The following is a 20,241-nucleotide window of genomic DNA, read 5'->3' as shown; positions in this document are numbered from 1 at the left end:
TAGGTAACTTAGTTTAGAAGTATCCACGTGAATTACATCAAAATGTAAGCATAGATAATAGAAGCACTAATGAGCATTCTTTAGGACAAGATGTATCAAACATGCAGAAGATCACACTGCGCAGAATCATCCAAGAAGGGTCAAGTAGCGGACAAGTGAGGAAGACTATGGAAGACCACCAGAGGACTCCTGAAGACCACCAGAGACCTTCAATGCGCCTACGTAAAGGACATTTGCATATGCTAATAATTTCCCAGAAAACGAATGAATATGTATAACATTTCTCGGAAATCTAGTGAGTATGTATGTAGAACGTGCACTTAACCTGCACAGTTAGGCCTGATGGTGTGCACGATAGGTGGAGCGATCCCCCGTGCAACCAGTGCTGCAATAAAGAATGCCTGCTTTCTAAAACTCCAAAATTGAGTCTTAGAGAGTTTCTTCGACTGGCTTTTCCAGTATCAGCACTACTTCTACATGAAGCTAAACCAGTGTTTTACTCCTTGTCCTGCCTAAAAACCTGTAAATGGTGTCACTCACTTTCACACTGGTACACTGCCACTGAATTCCTGATCTGCTGTGTTGGGACAACTAGATGATAAGTAGCAAGAAGACCAAATCATATGCACAACAAGCTAGCCACAGTGACGTGGATTTCTAGGACCAGACTTCTGAACAGCGACTCCTGCAGCTTCCCACAGTGGTGACCATGCATGGTCTACACCTCCAGCCACCTGCCACCACTTCTTTCCTGACTTCTCATTGCACAGCACCATAGATAATCTGCAGCCTGATGCTGCATGAAGGCTGGCTTTTTAGGCCTTCACACTACTCTGAAAATCACCTTACAAGCAGGGCTCACTATGGAGTTTTCTCTGCACACTGAAGAGAATAATAAATTATTAGCTCTGTCTGTCAGTCAGTCCCTGGCAATAACCTACATACCCATGGACAGTTTCAGAGAGAAGACAGGGCAATCTTTCAAAGGTATAAAGTTTGTGTGAGGTTTTGTGAGTAGCAGGGATCAGGTAGAAGAATCTCAAGAAAGTCTGCAGTGTGAATTCAGCTGTCACTTGTTCTGTTGACCTGGTCTCCCAAAACGCATGTCCTACACAGCCAACATGCACGCACACACACACAGCTTGGAGCCTACCACCCAGCTGAGTGTACTTCTTGCCCAAGTGACACTTAGGAGAGATGCGAGGCAGCTGGAGGAGGTAGGCACGGTCGCCACAGCAAATGGGAACTGGGTGTACTGCAGGGTGTGGGGGCAGACACAAGGAGTGAGAGAGTTAGAATTACTGCTGTGGAGAAGGGTAAGAATAGCAGGCACAAGTCTGCAAGGTGGATTTTGGCTGGTTTTAGTGTAACAGAATTTGTGCTTGGTGCTCAGTATAACCTGAATGAGAGAGGAATTTGACTCTAGCTGAAACCCTCACCGGTAATTTGTGATAACAGTATGCGTCTACAAGGCATGAGATCTGTCAACAAATATAGAACTTGTATTAGCCTGCAGCAGACATGACATAAGTCCAGTTCCTTTTTATGGGTATTCTCAATTAGACATCTGGGCTCACATAAGTTATGGAAAGGTCATCCTGCAAGTTCTAGCACAGACACCCACACAGATTTAAAAAATCTTTTCTTACCAACAATCATGTGGTTGCAGACATCGCAGAAGGTGGGTTTTTTGAAGATGTGCTCCTGGAAGATGTGAGCCTTGCTGTTTTCTGGCAGCTGCTGGGCTCTGGTGGGGGAGGACGCCTGGCTCTCTGAGCTGGGGAGCTGCCCAGTGCTTGTGCTCACCTCAGGCATCAAGTCTACCTGCAGTTTCACATCGCTATTAGTCCTCTGGAAGAAATTGTCAGCGCTTTTACTCCGCAAGCTTTTGGTCTTGAAGGAGAGTGATCGTTTCAGTTTCTGCAGCTGCAACAAATAAGCCAGTTACAATTACTGCCTTTTCCTCTTCCACAGCAAGGCAAAGCTCCTGGTTTTGGGGTGTGCTGTTGACAAGTGAACCTGTGAGTCACAGGTAGACCTTGAACCACCTGAACAATAAAATTGACTTTAGAATTTAACCAGCAATTTCAGAGCAAAGAAAACGTATCCCAGTCAGAAAATAAACTACTTTGCATATGCTTTCTGACTGATAGACAATAAACTCGATAGCCCTGACGATTCCTTCTGTTGGTCTTTTCTTTCAGGTATGACAGCAAAGAGGTACTGCAGATAGTTGTATGCATTGGAGAATATATCCTTTGTATTCAACCATGGGAAAACTTAGAGTATTATGCGTCCTTACATGGTCCTTAAGCAGCCTGTAAAGCCATTTCAGGAACAGCTGTTAAACAGCAGTACAAGAGGAGTGAATTCAGTAAATATATTTGATATACTTAAATTTCTTGAATTTGGCAGAAACAGAGAATATATGCAGTTTTGGCTGAGAAAGCCTTGTTTTCTTTTATTTTTGTAAAGGAAGTAAGCTAAGGAGCAGTAACAGTATAAATAACTAGCCAATTGATAGTTAATGCATTAATTAATATTCGTTAACACACATTCATGTACGTTAACACACATTCATGTATAATCTTGTATATTGTATTGTGTATCGATTATCAGACTATTAAGCACCAAAATAAGGCATTATTAACTTAAATTATTAACTCAGACTCTTTACCTGTAAACTGTCTTGTGCCTTGTAAGAGGTCTTCTCATTCCTCCCCCTCCCCCCCCCATTTTATATAAGGCTGAGAAGGGTGCTAGGTGAGGCACAGAAGCTATTGGGATACCAGCTACGCAAATTTGCGGGGTTTGCCAACTCCCAATGGCCCACAAGTAGAGTCCAGGTAAAAGGAAAGCCAGCTCTGCGTCCACTTCATATTTGCTGCCTCTGAAGTGTAATTCCTCCGTATCACCTTTCGCTCAGCATTATTCCAACCACTGCAAAATCATTTCAATCACTGCTGCAATTCTCTGGGTGAATGTGATGTAACAACTAAAATTTTCCATGCCGCTCAGGCTGTCTGTGGTAACCAGCAGGAATGGTTTATATTAGAAACTGTTTATGTTAGAAGCAATGAAGATCAGGAATCATAAATCACACTAATATAAAGGGAAGAAGTTCACATACTTTCCCAAAGAAGCATGGCACTAATCTGTCACACTGACTTAGTGGCCTCGGAGCGCTTCTCTCCCTAGATTCTAGTCCTGATCCATCCATTTTCTTTACGATGCAGCCAAAAGCATGCTGTCGGAGAGGAGCCTCAAGGCATCCCGGGGGGAAGCCTCTTCTCTGCCTTCAGACATGAGCAGCTTGTCCCTGGAAAAGGGAGATGCTCCAGCTCTCTTCCACATGTTTCACAATAAACTCCCCGAGTCCAATGAACAGGCAAAGAGCTGCCGTTGCCTCTGGTTAAGAGTGTTTGGGTTTGCTGCATGGAAGCAAACTGCATTCTGCTCCCTGAGCTGTTTCTCCACAGTGACTTTGGGAGCAGGGAGGGATTGGAGACAGGGGCCCATCCCACATGCACCACTCTCACCCATGACTCTCTCTGGGCTCATAGGAGGAGCCCTGGATGCAAATGAAGGAAATACCTGTTTGCAAGAAACAGTCAGTCTCTGGGGGAATGTGGAAATAAGAGCAATTAAGTCATTAAATGCCAACTACAAGGTAAGAGCAGTTTCTGGTTTCTGAAGCTCTTTCAGCTGAAGCCTAAGCCATGGACTAGCTGAGGCCAAAACTCGCTGTAGAACTGCACCAACAAAATGTGAGATCCTCCCTCTTCTGCTTCGATGTTAAGTCACCAGCTCCTGAAATCACTGAGGTTACTGAGATTACTTCATCTCCCTGGTGACAGCCAGGAACTCGGCAATAATTCACCCCCTTGCTCCTGAAATGCTTCTCACTGAAGTCAGACCTAATTAGTGTAGCAAAACACAGAGAATTACAACACCACAAGGTGACTGAAATGGCATTCATTATTGATTTGCCATCCATTTCTACAGTGCCACATGAAGCAAATTATATTTCGAAATATTTCTGTGGCTTCTGCCACAGAAAGAAGACTAAGCTGTGCAATACAGTATTTTTTTAATCATGAAACAACTATCCTGCTAGTTAGGACAATGTATGCAGTATATTTTAAGGAGCTCTGCATTCACTATCCTCATCCCGTTCTCCTGTGCACAGTCATTTGCCAGTCAAGGGACGTACCAGCAGCCTTTCCTTCCCCAGGCAGAAAAGTCAACAGTTTTCCAAAGAAGGGCAGTCCAGCATTCAGGCTATGCATGTCCAAACATATACATACACCCTAAGGTGAGCATGCAACTGTGCATACTCTGTCCATCTCCAACCACAGTGTTCAGACCAGGACACATATTCAAGAATGAGTTGACCAAGTTACATTCACAGATTTGGCAGGCACCTCTGCACAAGCTAATAGTCCTCTCTGAGATTCCCTGAGCACTGTCTTGTGTCAATGTAGTTAAATAATTTCCAGACAAGGTGGGCATCCTTGTCAATACCCAAATGCAGATTTCATACTCATTTGCATTCAGGCTGGAAGACACCTACTTGTTTGGCTTGCATTGCATACCTAAACCACCAATAAAGGCCTGCAGCTATTATATCCCAAATAGGTTACATGAGTACAGAAGTGACTATGCAAAAAATGCAGAACATAGTCAACGTTTAGCATTTTGCACAGCTAAATATACACTTTGCTCAGTACTGTTGAAAAGTACCTCTCAGAACAGTGTTTTACTCCCTTCTTGCATAAGTGAGAGTATACAGGGCAACAGAAGATTGGCACCAGGTTTTAAAATTTGATCCAACTTTCCTTTCTCATACTAGGCCCATGAGAGAATTTGAAATACAGTACTGGTATGTGATTATTTACTCAGGAAAAGTTGGCCCAAGCAAGGGCAGGTTGTTGTACAGATAGTATAAATTAAACCATAACCATAAAAGCTTAAGTGATTGTTATGTTACAGTCAAGTGAGCATCACTTCCCTTACTTAAATATCACCACCTCCTCATTTTGAAGTTTGCTGTGGCCTAGCCCTGTTCTTTTATTGGGAGATTTCAAATGTAATTAAACACGTATATACATGTATTACAGGTATGTAATACGTGCCTAATTTTGATCTGCCATAAGCTGATTTAATGCATTTGTGATGCCACTGGCTCCCAATAGAGCTGCTATAGCATTCACCCAAGGCAGGAATCAGCTTTTTCAATAGAAAGGAAAGTATGCAGATTTTACTATTTATAATTTCTTTCTGCAGAGTGAATGAGTCCAAAGCTAAATCTGAGGAAGAAACACTACCAAACTTTGGAAAAACCTGCAACTAAGGTTGCTCTGCACTCAATACTTACTTCAATGAAGCATCATGAATTGGGACTGAAAAAAACCCTAAAACAAGCACAAAAAGCCTTTAAGAAACATATTTGAGATAAATCTCCTAAGCCTTTCACATTTTCTCCTCTGCAAGGAAGGCTACAAATTAGATTTCATTTGAATAAAAATAAAATTCCCACAAGAACAAGAGTTTTTCTAGACCCATGATAGCATCACGAGACTTCACAACATTGGAACTTCAGAAACATGAACCCTTGATATCAAATCCAGGATGTTCCTGTGGTTTGAAATTAGAGTCTGGGGAAAAAAAGTTTGTGTCTAGTTAAAAGCATTTTATCAGTCACACAGACTCTCAGTGACCGCACGTACTAACCCCCCAGGCAAGGTAGAGATAAGTGCAATAGCTCAACCTTAGAGCTTGATTAACCTTTTTTTTCAGTATCTTCCAGCACAATCTCCATCTTCCTCTGAGTTACTGAATGTTCAAGTGTCAAGGGATCTGGAAGCTCTGAGGAAGCACAGCTTATCAGCACCTCCTCTGTTCCTAATTGCCCTATTCCACAACTCTTGAGCTGCTATAACTAGAAAACAGGACGCAGCAAAAGGCCAGCTATTGAAATTTATTCCTAGTGTTAACTAGGTGCCACTGCTTTTGACGTGAATGGGAATTACAGGTGCCCTCACTAAGGCTTTATTTGACTTAAGCATTGGAAGCACGCAACTCTTTTCTACAGTTTTGGTTTAAGAACCTCCCATGGAAGTTGGGAAGATACTAGTGATTTAAGCAGTTTTATAATCTCTAGCTTTGCAATTACAAAAGGTAATTGTCCACCCTGCAAACAGTAATTTATTCAGGTTCCTAACTGCTCCCTGCTATCTAGAAACTCTTTTTCCCTTGCCTCTCCAGCTTGTCTACATAAGCAGTCAGCATGGCTCAGTAAGAGAGGTGCTGGAGAATGAAACAGGGGCTGTTGAGGACCCAGCATACACACCGTATGCATTTCAGGGCACTGAACCAGACCACCCTGTCAGTCCCGGTGTGCATTAGGTGCACACCTGGAGCACAGGCAAACCCCCAAGTGATGCAGCTTGTGCTCTATGTGCCACAACAAGGACCAAAGTGGGATGAGCAGCAACAACTGGGAGATGTGCTTTGAAACCACAATCCCAAATCAAACTGAAATGCCCTATGCCATCACCATTTCTCTAGCGCAACTTCATCACACCTTCTCACCATTCAAAGCTCAGGGAAAGCCTCACTCCTTCCACCTCCTACACACAGATGCTTCATTCCCCTTCCTGAAGCTCCTTCCTTAGTGATCTCAGAGTGAATGGTGGTTACTAGGAGGACAAACTGTATATTATATTATATTATATTATATTATATTTTTTATAATACCTATTAGTTTGCTTGGGCCATCAGCTTTGGCATTCAGAGCAACTCTTATGCAGTCTGCCCACATCACCTTATTTCCCAACACGCTCGGTCTTGTTCCCTTCTCAGCCACTGCTAACCAGCCTTGCCAGCAGCAGAGACTCCCGTACAGTGTGGGGCCAACAGGGAGATCATTTTTATACATTTCCACTCTTAACTATCTTCCAGGAGAAATGAACAAATGAACCAGGCTTATAAACTGTACTTTACTGACAGACCATATAACCAAGCCCTCATTTTCAGACATCAGCTGTCTGCTGTATTGCTACTGTGCTGGAAATGAAAAAAAAAAAGATAAAAAAAAAAGATATTGCTTGCTGTTCTCTATCCCTTTCTTTGCGCTAGTGTTAACAATATCATTAGATGGATTACAAGTAATGCAGGGTATTAACAGAGCTGGAATGAGCCATCAAGCCAGTTTGATTCCTGCAGTTCTTATAAAATGTAGTTATTTTGTTTAGCCACGCAGACTAAAAATGCTCTGTCAGCAGATTTTGCTTTCACGTCCCCCTTCTGTAACGAACCATTTCTTCTTCCTTTCAGCTTCTTAGAGGAAGTTTCCAAATTATTTGACTCTCACATTGTTATAAAAGAAGGACTTAAATGCATAGGGCCCAGATGATGATGTGTAGATTCACTAGAGAGCATGTCAGGTACATGGGATATGATCAAAAGGGACTCAGACCAAAAGCCTTTCAAATAAGGGAAAGAGCAAAAGTCTTAATGAATGGCATCTATTCTACTGAGTACAGTCCATTTTCTGGGTCAAGGAGCATCCAATTTGTGTTAGCAACCCTGAGACATCAGATGTTAACTAGGTTTGTTGGTGGGTTGGATGTTACCTGGGTGTAAGCTAGCCTTACGGCATTGCTGGGCTTCAGCTGGCTATGCTGATTAAGAACAAACAAGGAACCAGCTCCAACAGAAGTGCTTACTTTTTGTGAGCGTGAAGGCTAATAATTTTCTTCTTAAAATTGAGGGATACAAAAGTCAGTGATTTTTGAGCACAGTCAAGGGTGGCTTATTTTCTGGATTTGGTTTGAAAATGCACTGCCTTGGCATTTTAATGAGCAAAAATAAGATTATGACATGCCCAAAGCCAGTATGCAATTTCATAAATAATATGTGTGTTTGCCTGCTGATGAGAGAAGTACCGTGTCTTATAGCATTAACAAGATAAAAGGATATTTCAAACACTTAAGGGGTTGGTATTGTTTATTGGCAAACCATCCTTGATAAAATTTGTGAGCAAACCTGATTCCTTTTCTACCTTCTTCTTTCTAAATAACAAATAGTACAAATACTCTACTAGTACAAATTGAATTAGCTAAACTGACTTCAGCTGTAGCTGATTTACACGGTCTGAGAATCTGGCCCTATCATGTATTTGTGTCTGCCCCAGCCAGCTTTCTTGGAAGCTGTATCCTTTTAATCCACTACAGACAAAGAGGGAGTGTTCGTTATTGCAGAATCTGCTACGTATTATATTTGTGTATTTTCCCAAGCAGATTGCATAGCTGGCATTAGAACAAATATGTTTGTTATTATTGTTAAAAATAAATATATCAAACTGTCTGCCTGAATGCTGCATTGGACTAGTCAAAGGGGAGACATTTTCCATAATACCTAACAATAACATTATAGTGATTTATTGGGTACCTCCAACTACTCTGGTTGGCTCTTGCTGCTCTGATTGTCATCCTCAGATTCTCCTCCCCACCCTACACTGGTTTTGAAACCACTCGCTGATCCTCAAACCTATTTAGGATATCAACCTTTTCAGGCAGGGCTCTTTCTGTGATTTTGTTTCGCACGTAGCGCCCTAACTACAATGAAATGCTCTGATTGGCATGCCAGAGCATAACAGCAAAAATCCCTGAAAGAGCCTCAGGGTTTGAGAGCATGAAATCTGAAGGGATGCTCAGTTGTCACTGCTCCCACAAATGTCACTGCGAATCACACGTTCTCAGCCCTCTCCTGATGTACTACATCCTTGGCGGCTGTGCGTTTACATCTCTAATTGGCAGACCTCTAAATTATCAAGAGGTACAGTCTGCATGTGTAGCCAAACAGTGTGTTTGCTCAGCAGACCTGTTCATTCCGTACGAGACTCTAGTTTGGTTTAAACCAAGCTGAAAAATTCATCTAGTTCTCAAACAATTGCTCCTGCAGTTGGTTGGAAATTATCCTACAGTTTTGGGTATGTCTTCTTGTAATATTTCAGAGAACCAGGATTAGCAAATATGTGAGACAAACAGGAAATAAAGTGCTGAACATTTTAAGGCCTGAAAATATGAAAAAAGCCTCCCTTATGCTCCAAATTCCTTCATATATCTTCAAAATTCAGCATAAGGTGTGACAGGACAAAGTAATGCAGTCCAGGGAGTGATAGATTTGAGGAAACAGAAACAATTTATTAACTATAACAATTGCCATCAAACCTCAGGGAAATCCTTTTTTGTCTCTGTTATGTTCATATCTGTCTTAAGGCATAAAAAGAGTAAACTCTGCATTAGAAATTCTGCAATTGTGACTTACCCTGAGCTTGTATTATCTTCCCTGCCAAATATATTTTCATATTAACTTCAAAAGACTTACAGTCGTTTAAAGAGTTTAAAACATCTTGTAAAAAGGAGGAAGCGTATGCAAAATAAATATAACGATACTTCTATGCATGTCAAATCCAGAAAATTTTAAGGCTTTTTTATAAAAATCTAAGTAAAATCCCCCTCCCAATTAATAAATTTATTCATTTAGCCAAAACTCTCAAATCTTATATCTAACAGCATTTTTGCTGTTGTGTTTTTGAACAGCCCTACGTTTGTGTATTCTTTGCTTTCTTTTAATCAAGCTATATTAGAAAAAGTAATCTAGAAAGAAAAGAGTGCATATTACATTTCTCTTCCTGAGAGATCTAATCTCTATTAGTATTTCTTCAAACTTTCTAACAGGTTTGGTTAAAGTTTAGTTTTGGGAAAATGCTTGCAATATCACTCAACCATGATTTGTGTTCAGCATGCTTCTAGCAGAGAGGAAAAACAGTGAAACTTTCTGAAATTTGCAGCATTTCAAGCTAACAACTCACAAGATCTTTCAGAGAAGCTTTACAGTATCTTTCCAAAGTTTATCATCCGATTCATGAAGATCAAATTAACAGTCCCAAAGTATGATTTGCTGGGTTCATTGTATTGAGCTCAATGATTGTCAATTCTTCCTTCTTTGTGAACATGTTCATAAATCAAAACACATTACAAATCAAACTAAGCAACACTTCAGCCATGACCAAAGCCTGTTGCCTGTTTTATATTGGGGTTGGAAAATGTTTTGTCCCTTTTATCTCCTCTCCTGCCTCACCTAGCAAAAGAAGAGCTGCTCTCACAAGCAGAAGGAAAGACTAGAAATCCCATATTTATATCCAGGATTATATTCTCCCTGCTGCTAAACAGCTGTTCCAACATGGGTGGCACCAGCTGCAGGAAATCTTTTATAATTCAGGTTATGAAAGGTGGCTGGTGGAATAACTAGCTGCAAACCTCTGTGTGGCTCCTCTCTCTCTCTCATGGTCTGGCAATTGAATTGTCTCCGGTCTTTCCTCCTGAAACCAACGGGAAAGCTAACAAAGAAAGCAAGAGATGGTTAGGAACAGACCTACCTTTTTTTTTTTTTACCCACCCCGAACTTGCAGTTTCAAGACATGTATGTGTTTACAACATCTTGTTTTGTACTTTGGGTTTCACCTCAGGCATCTGGTTGCTAAGCAGCTGGTCATCTCCATGCTTTGTCCCCATTAGGATGAGGCACACGTGTGGTTATCTTTTGTCTCCTGATGTAGAAGGAATTTGGATTGTTCTTTCTCAAGTCCCTTCTGGGAATCCCACATTTTGCTGCCCTGTTTGGATATCTCTTTTCCATTTCAGCTTCTAAATGGAACAGTGATTTCCCATTGGTAACTCCCGATTTAGTCATTTACTAATCTTTGCTGCGGTGGAAGTGGCACAATGAAATTTGAAGATTAAAAGGATGGATTTCAGAGTAATGTAAATCCAGGCAGCCTTGCTGAGGTGAAGGAAGCTACACTGCTATCTACCTGCTGAGATTCTTCAATAATAATAATAATAATAATAATAATAGGGCCTGAGTTTTGCTTCTTTTCCTTCTCATGAATAATCTGCAGTGAATGTGATTGTGAATGTAAAATTAATCATCCTTGACTGTATCTCATGTCTGTCCACCTATGAAGTGTGCGTTATTATTTTCCACTATTGACCTTATGACAAATTAAAACTCAATATGACCCCTTTGGACCTTTAAAAAAACCAAACCAGTGTCCTGCTAAAAAGTGCTGGTCTACCTATAGCAATAGTTTCCACTAATTAATTTTACTCATTTGTTTTTCCTTTTAATTTTTTTTTTTTTAGCAGGGCTGTTTTATAATACTTTAGATGGTAATATGTCTCTTGAAGCAAATATGGAAATACATCTGGCAGGGAGGCTGATGCTAACTGAGGGCAAATTAACATCAGCACCAGATCCCACATACTGTATAATCACATTTGTACCATCTTAAAACAAAAAGGAAGACTGAGATCTACTGGGAGTTGTTATAGTTAATATTCTGTCAGTGTTTCCAGTCCTACTTCTGGGGTTCCAAACTTATGCTGTTAAAATTGCTTCGCAATGAAAATGCTTAAGTCCTTAGCTCTACAACAAAGTTATTGTCACTGGGCCAAATCCTAAGGTCTTTGCTTACTGCTAACTCCCGCTGACTTCAGCGAGCATGTTTCCCGAGTAAAGGCTTGGGGTTTGGCTGGGTTGTTAGTTTTTTTGTTTTGAAATGAAACTTTTTTTTTACTGTTTTACACTGTATATTAAAACCAAAGGTTTTCTGCATGCAGCATGAAAAAACACCTGGCCAAATTTGGCATCCTATTATCTGGCTGACTTTATTTGACCCTTCTCAATGCCCTCCTCGTTTTTTAAACCATCTCTGTCAATCTTTGCTCCTCCACAACCAAATATAGATAGATCCAGGGGAACACCTATGCTTCTTGCTTCTTTTGTCTTTCCTGGACAGTTGTTTCAGATTCATACTTTGTGTGAATTAATTCTGCCCAAACTTCTCACTTAGCTACTGTGCTTTAACTCTGAGATGATGATACCTCATTTTCCGAACAAGGAAAGAACCAGAAACACAGTGCCAGAATTTGGGCGCTATATGGCTGTACGCCCCTAGTCGTAGATATTTTGACTTATTTGATCCCACAGGTTTCTGCACTCCCCTCTTTGCTGCCTGTTCACAAACAGAGATTCAGATCCAAACTTTACAACTTGTTTCCATCTTTCCATTTCAAACTCTTCTCAGTGGGAGATGGGGTAGTAACTTATGCCTTACAGAATATTAGCAGTGTTTGTTGGTTTACTTTGATTTTTCGTTTTCACAGTTCCCTTCCCCTTGTACATATTTTTGCAATCTGGTAGCAAACTTGCTGCCTTCAATCTTCTTTTTATCCCTCCTGAAGATTGACACTGCCCCATCCTGTGAACGCTGCTTCTTGCCAGCCACTCTGGAGGCCAGGGTGTGCAGCCACCCTGGTGCTGCCTGGTCTGACACCACAAGTCCAACAGGACCCATAAGGTCCTGGTGCAGAGCCGTGTTGCTGCCCTGGCACCACTCTGGCCTGAAGCCCTGGATCTGGGGGAAAAGCTGACAGCACAGGTTGAGCAAAGCTAGTTAATTACTCTGGGCTTCTCCATGCTTCACTTGGGTACCCACTGAGCTTCCTTCATCTCATATTTCCAGTTCTAAAGTCCTACAGCAGCTACCAGATACACAACAAATGCTGTGCCAACTAAAATTTTTTCCTACCTCGACAGCATCTTCCTTGTTATTCATTCTCCATCCAGTTATCTTACTGTCCACCATGTCAGAGATCTGTTTATTTCCAGATCCAGCCAGATCTGGCACATTTTTCGTTAAAGCACTTCTGAAATTGCAACTTATGGCATGCATTTATCCCTTTCAACACATCTATTCTTGTCATTTTCTAATTTTCAAAAAGTACTTCCAAATCATTTTGGGGAAAATTATGCCTGTAGTACCAGTTTCCAAGGAACCTGTTACTAGTACAGAAAGTTTCCATCTCAGTCTGTCTTTTGTCTTCTTGCTATTACACGTTAGTCATGCCCAGCAAAAACTGCATTCAGTATACTACATAAAGAACAGGCCCACTCTCCACATGAAGAATCTGTTTAACTTGATGAAGATATTGTCATATATATGACATACAGTTACTTGGCAATTTATGGAGATGTTTGAAGGCCTAAACACTGCTTCAAGAAATTGACAATGTAAATACATATATTTGGAAATGTTAATTGGCAAGAGTTGTTATATATGAGATTTATCATACATCTTTGACTCCTTTTGCCTCAGGCTAATCCATTTATTTTATATTTTTTCCTAAACCTCCAAGCTGCTGAACATCTTTAGCCAGCTATTGTTTCAAGATCAACCCTGCAAAACAAAAACATTTTATTTTTATCCTCACCAGCTGCACAACTTTCCTCCTCAAATTACCTCTATCAAAGTTTCAAGATTAAAATGACTGTCTGAACTGCAAAAAAGTGTTTTTATACTGAGATAGCTAGCTTCATGTAAAAAGATAGTTACATACAGAATATCACAAATAGAAAGGTAGAGAATTTAAGACTATAACTGTTTCTGAAGATCTACAATTTTTTTTCTGAATGTTAGAAGAGATTTTTTTAAGTCTCTCAGAATTCTCTAGAGTTAAACTGTTGCTAATGAAAGCCTGCAGACAGCTAATAATAAAAAAAAAAAAAAAGAAAGAAAAAGCTTTAACACTGTTATGAGGTTGTGCTCACCTACTAAATGAAGCATATCTAAACTTTGTATTTTTGGCGTTGAGAGAGAAAAGACCTGTTGGTATTGACATAAGGTACGAACAGGTTTAATAGGAGTTACTTATTTGATAGGAAAGTGTGGGATCTTGAACCAGTAAAACTGCGAAGCCTCGTCTGACAAAAATAATACCAGTGACTTCAACAGGAACAGCATATTGCACAGGGCTGCATGAGGGATTCAGGCAGGCAGGAGAGCAGGGGAATAGAGGAAGGAAGAAGAAAGGAAAGTCAAGTTAGTACAGAGAGAGTTTTAAAGAATATGAATGTGAATGCTGTGTAAGAGGGGGAATTTCCATGAAGTGCCTCACTTTGTCTAGTCTATTCTAGTTGCAGAGTAGGTACCATTCTTGGTGCCAGCAGAGTAGCACTGACTTACAAGTGGAGTCACGTATTACAGCAGAAATCAGAGCTACTGACCACTGCTGAACTGAAGAGCAAGTGCAGTGCTAATATCTGAGATTTATATCCATTTTCTCCTGTCAGTTGGTGCTTTTTTTATTTGCAGTAGTGGCTATGAGTACAACTGTACTGGAGGGATGATAACTCATGGAAAGAAGATTTTTTTTTTTCTGGAATTCAGAAGCTGGTAGTAAAGACCAAATGACATTACCTTTATTGCTACTTCAGGAATATTGTATTTATTGCAGTGTATCCCTACAGTGCCAGAAAAAATAGGTTACCTTTCTCATCTTGTTTAAAAAAGGTCTGACTTTTTTTGACCAGACTGAGTGGCTACTTATTATGGCCAACTTCTAGTCACAGCTGAGTGCTCCTCAGAGGCAAATCATGCCATTAAGATTTTTGTTTTAAGGCTTGGTTGTAATTTTTTGAACCTTTGTGAAATGCTTTCCATTTATCTACATTCTAGCAGGATTCAAGTAGGTCTCTTACAGATGTTTGCATTCATTTTAGCTTTGATAATCTCTAAGGAATCATTTGTCCAGAGTATTTCTCTTGGACACCAGACAGGAACTGCTAAAAAAGCCAGTGCTGTCAAAGTGCAGAACTGCGGCTCAGGGAAGTCTGTGGGAGCCTCAGCTGCTGGGGAGGCAGGAGCTCAAAAGCCCTTCACTGGCAGTGCAGTTGAAAAGGGATCTCCTGAGTTGCATTGGTCTTCAGCTACCTACCCAGAAAGGAGGAGACTAAGAGGAGGGCTTCATTTCTTCTGGATAAGGAATGTTTTCTATTAGTTCATTGCCTGGGTTTTAAATTTATGTATAGTTTCCTACACAGACATATAAAGAAAACATGACGTTACGTCAAGAGATCAATAGGCATCCACGCACAAGGAAGAGACCACGTAATACTAGACAATGTGAAGAAACTAAAATGCAACTTAAGGCATTTCTTTGTGAATAAAGTAAGCACAGCTTGAGTATAGGTGAAAGGGAAAGTGCAAACTGTAGGGTTTGCTTTTTTCCAAGTGTACTTATGGCATGAGTGCCAGCATCCAGACAGTGTTTATAAAAGGTCCCTCCCCCTAACAGAAGAACCACCATCCATTTTCTTAACAGGAATTTTTAAACTTGGCTAAACTTGGAAACCTGGAAGTTTTTCCTGTAAAGACGGACCTTGCATTGGCTCATTGTATCAGAGAGCCTGGTCCTGGATTAAAGCATTCGGGTGACAATAAGAACAGAGAGGAAAGAAAGAGAGAAACACTGAAAGGTAGAGAGCGAGTGGGTGAGCTAGCAAACAAGTTAACTGTTCGCCTGGATCTTTAACAGCCAGGAGGATGAAGTCCATTTGTCATGACGACTAAATACAGAAGGTAGATCTAACCGCTGTGAACTTGCCAAAGACTCCCGTGTGCCCATACTTCATGAAACTGATACATGATTCATCTTGTGGCTACAGTTTAATAGCAGCACTTCACATTTTGAAGCCTGGATAGGCTCACATTTCTCTCTCTTTTTGTCATAGGTGCGTAACTTTCCATTATAGGGCTGGCTGGAAAACAGCAGTTCCACTTAGCAAAAATTTTCAAAGTTTGAATTATTTTGTTCCACATTGACATAAAAAACAACTGCAGCCTTTCAAAATGTCTTTGAGACACCTGTGGGCAGAAGAGGGGCAAGTCAGACAGACCAACCTGCCAGGGGAACAGACAACTGGCCAGCTTTTGTAGGCAAGGTTCAAGACCTCACCCAGACAAATTCACAGTGGTGTTCACCCTACTTAAATTCAAGCTTTTAACTCAGCTGTAGCCACCTACTATGGTCACTGGAAAAAGATTTCCCCTTAGAGAGGCTAATTTAGAGCACATAAAGCAGACTTTTCCTCTAAATTACCTTTGATAAAACAATTTCAGTCTGTGTTCCATTTATAACACAGGGAGACTGAACTACTAACTTAACCACCTAAAGTTGGCCTCTAATTACAGGTGAGGCTGTATGATTTAACCTAGGATGCATTTTTCTCCTCTTCTGACTGAAATTTCACCTGCAACCAGGGAAAGCTTCCTGACAAAAGTTTACACATTCAAGAATAATGAACATTTCCTCAAAACCAGAAGTTTTGACTTAAAAAAAAAAAAGGAAAAAAAAAACCCCCAAACACTCGACAAGCACACATTTCACTGGGATGTTCTTTACCAGACATGTCTGGCAAATCATTACAAGTCACCTTATGTTTATTTGTAAATAATTCCTTAATTAGATAATTTGAATTGAAAGATGATGTGTGACCATAAGTGAGAAATGAGCTACACGCACTTATAAGTAATATAAATAAGTACACTAAAAGGTACAACAAAAATTGTATATGCTGGATCTGTGAGAGGATTGATATTGGTCGATAACTTAACAGTAGGTGCATTTTAAAAATGCATATGGACCTGAATGTCTTAACAACTGGATCCTCAATTTAACTGCACATAAGTCAGTGGCACTCTGCCAAGTTTACCATGTTGCATGTTGCCTAGTATATTTAGTTTACTTGTGAGGACAGAGATGCTCAGTCCAAGGCCATTTCTTACCCTGTGTAAGCACAAAAGCAAGTGAGGCTGGGTCAAGGTTTTCAGCCTTTCACTTCAATCCCAAGACATTTTGGTTTTGAGAATTGCTACTACAGCATTTAAACTGGCAGGGAAAATGCTGGCAAATCAGTAATGAATAGTACACCTATATATGTGATGTTTGAGGAGGTGACTTGTATGCGTCATGCCAGAAATCTGACTCTTGGCCAACAAAAGCTGATGCCTCCCTTCACTATGCATGAGCAGTTTTTGTAAAAACCAAATGAAGTTAAATATTGGGGTAATGGAGATGCAAGTCTGTCTCTAAGATCATATTCAACAGTATTTGCTATAACAATCTGTCAGGTCAACTTTGCTCTCTCACCTGTGCTGTGCCTCCATAGTGTACATTTCTTTGTCTTACTCTGATGAATAATCTAAAAAAAAAAATAAAATTCTAAATGCTGATTTTAATAGCTTTGTGAATACCAGTTTATAGTATTTTGCTCCTTTCTCAATTAAACCTAATCATCAGTTACTATAGGTCAGCTGCATTTTGCTTTTCTATTCAGAACACTAGACTGCTAAAATGATCTTTATCAATAAAGCAGTGCACATGTGGCATTTTAATAAAGCCCCCAAACTGTAACACTTCCATTTGACAGTGCTTAGCAAACTGCTCTCATCAGTGAAAAACAGGTCAGCTAAGAAACACTGACCTGCAATGGGAAAACTTCTATGAGTGTCTAGCACATTTTTGTGAGACTACAGGCATGAGACTAATTTTTTTTTTATACAATAAATAAGAAGATATGCAAGCCATTTGTCGTATTCAACTGCTGATGTCAAAGACACAAGAAGTCTGCTTTTCAGACATCCATTGTAAATATGTTTTGCAGGGTTCCTGAGTTGAATTCCCTGACAAGGATCATACATTATGTCAGTTGGTCTACTGAATCAAGGGAGTTTCCTCGAGCGGAGGCATATGTCAAAAGAAAACAAGGTCAAGTTATTTCAGTCCTTCACACACAGATTTCTCATTTTCACAGCTGGTTCTCTTTGATAATGAACATGCAAAGTTTGCTTATGCTTCAGCTAGAATATAGACATTCACTTGCCTGGAGAAGGTAGCGCTCATTTTACACTGAATGACCATTTGCCTCTGCAACTGGAAGTTGTACAGGACAGAAGACTGTGCTAAGAATATTCAACTCGTGCTCACATCTGAAAGATTAGTCCTCTACCTGACAAACATGAGCACAAATTTATCAAATATGCAATCTTCTGCCTATCAAGAGTATACAACAATGGCTCAGGCAGGCAATAGGAGAAATGCTCATCATACAAGCAATTATAGTTTTCTATCAGGTGATTATGATTTACTTCCATATAAATTAAACAAAGTGTAAGGGAAAAATGAACCTCTAAGCCATGTTTTGGATTTCAAGAGGGTAGCCTCTGACGTGCTACATTCCCTTGAAGAAATTCCAAGCCTTCAGCACTCTCAGCTCCCTAGGGATATATTTTAGACCACACCACACTTTGGAGTGTGACACAGAAGGACCCAAGCTAGTGTCCATCTGAAGGTATGAAGGTCTTAGCAGTGGTCTGGAAAGCAGCTCAGCTATGTAAGCAGGTCATCGCATCTGCTAACAAGTGCTGGCTCTCAGCAGGTACTGAGCGCTGATGAACCCAGATGACCACGGGTTGTGGAACAGCCTTGGCCTTTGCTAGCCTTGAGGTATTAGGTTAGAGACATGCTTCACTAATAAACAAGACTGATCAGAAACGGTTAGATACTGGGATGTGTAAGAGGCATAGAATTTCTTCAGTATCTGTTAATACCACCTGGAAGATGAAACGAAAAGAAATAAAAAGATTCTGTGACTGTGTGCCCCTGGCAAATTGCATGAAAATAGTTACCTCAAAAAGGAACTTTAGAATAAGCAAAAAGTCCACAAATAATGCTGGGGAGGGGAACAAGAGAAAGGAAAAGAGAAAATAAACTGGTGTGCAAATAAAACTGGAGCTTTCAAGCAGAGTTCCTTAGGTCTAAGCACATTAATTGTCAAGAAAAGCTGAGTGAGTCCTTGCAAAAGGTATTTAAGGAAATGTCAATGGATTGATTCAGGCTAGGGACAGAAAAAGAGGAAATGGGCTGCGGTACGGTAAGGATGGGATAAAAGGCTGGCTTAGAACTTCAACAAACACTTAATCTTACTTTCTTCCCAGAACAATGATCCTGGGGCAAAATAATAATAGGAATAATAGGAAAAAGGTTGCAGAAATGGATGGTATGACATGAAAAAAGCAGTTCAATGTGTTTGCTGAAGTGAAAGAGAGAAAAGAAACTAGTTAATCTCCATTACAAAATTTTACTTTGGAGGTCTAGGAACAAGTTTTCTTAATAAGATTTATGAAGCCAGAAATGATACAAATTAAAATAGAAGTCTGTTCCAAGAAGCAGGAAAAACGACCCCAGCAAATACAGATTTGTAGATCTGACCTCAATAGTGGTTGACAAAAATGAAAAAAGAAAAAAAAAAAAAAAAGGTAGATCCTCCTAGACCAGTTGTCTTGGAGAAGATGAACAATCTTCTAGACAAAGAAAATGTTTTAGGTCAAAGGTAGTTTCTGTCTATTTGGATTTCATTAAAATTATTGAGTGTGCTACCAAAAGGGAATCTATTAGCCGAGATTGAAAAGTAAAGTAGTGAAGACATTTTAAGGAAAGTTCAATGGGAGTTGGTTACTGTTGAAAGGAGAAGGACTAACTTGAAGGAAGGTCATTGGTGGAGTTCTTCAAAGAACAACACTGGCCTAGTCTTAGGGTCAATCTTGCTCTCTGTATTTTTATTACTGAATTTGATGCAAAGATTAGGCATGTCATAAGGCCATTTTCCTCTGACATGAGTTTGGAGGCATTGTCAAAACTGAGGCAGCCTGGGGCTTAAGGGATGGAGTCATGGAAATGTGATGAAGTTCAGCTGTGGAAATGCAAGCTTGTGCATCTGAGACCTTATCCAAACCACTCCAGATGAGGACAGACATATCCTGTATCCACTGGAAATTACAGAGAAATAGAATGGTGACCTCTGGTTGACCAAGGGGTGACTAGAAGACACAAACATCAGAAGCACAGTTTCTGGGAAAGTTAGTGAGGCATTAGTGATACTGTACAAGACCTCATGTAGAATACCATGCACAAATTCAGCCACCCTTTTTCAAGAAAGATTATTCAAAACTGAAACAGGTTCGTGAATCTGCTACTAGAATGAGATGAAGAACGGAGAGTTTATCTTATGTCAGTCTGGCTTGTTTAGTCTAGAAAATAAAAGGCTGGGACAAGATGTGAAAGTCTATACTTACATGATGGAAACCTGCACCAAGAATGCAAAAGAGATGTTTAAGCTAAAACAACATTATCAATATTACAGTGCTGCACAAGCTGGTCAGAAATAAACTTAAACTGGAACTAGAAGGGGGCGAGGGGCAGAGGGCATCCCTTAGCCATTAGAGCATCCAGGTGTTGGGAGAGCCTTTTAAAAGTAGTGGTAAAACCCGAG

The 20,241-nt window shown here is 40.2% G+C and overlaps 1 protein-coding gene across 2 annotated transcripts in view; it reads right to left on the bottom strand.

Annotated features, from left to right (window-relative positions):
- The window catches only part of STAC (SH3 and cysteine rich domain), a 75,073-nt gene that overhangs the window by 48,788 nt on the left and 6,044 nt on the right, over positions 1 to 20,241 (bottom strand). For both annotated transcript variants that reach the window (XM_049817130.1, XM_049817131.1), the window contains exon 2: positions 1,650 to 1,926. In XM_049817130.1, coding sequence (XP_049673087.1) covers positions 1,650 to 1,926 — 277 coding nt within the window. The remainder of the gene's footprint in view (positions 1 to 1,649; positions 1,927 to 20,241) is intronic.

Source organism: Accipiter gentilis, chromosome 14 (genome assembly GCF_929443795.1).
Source record: "Accipiter gentilis chromosome 14, bAccGen1.1, whole genome shotgun sequence".
In the NCBI taxonomy this organism is placed as follows: Eukaryota; Metazoa; Chordata; class Aves; order Accipitriformes; family Accipitridae; genus Astur; species Astur gentilis.
Note: the sequence above shows the minus strand (reverse complement) of the source record. Positions and strands in the feature narration are given on the sequence as shown.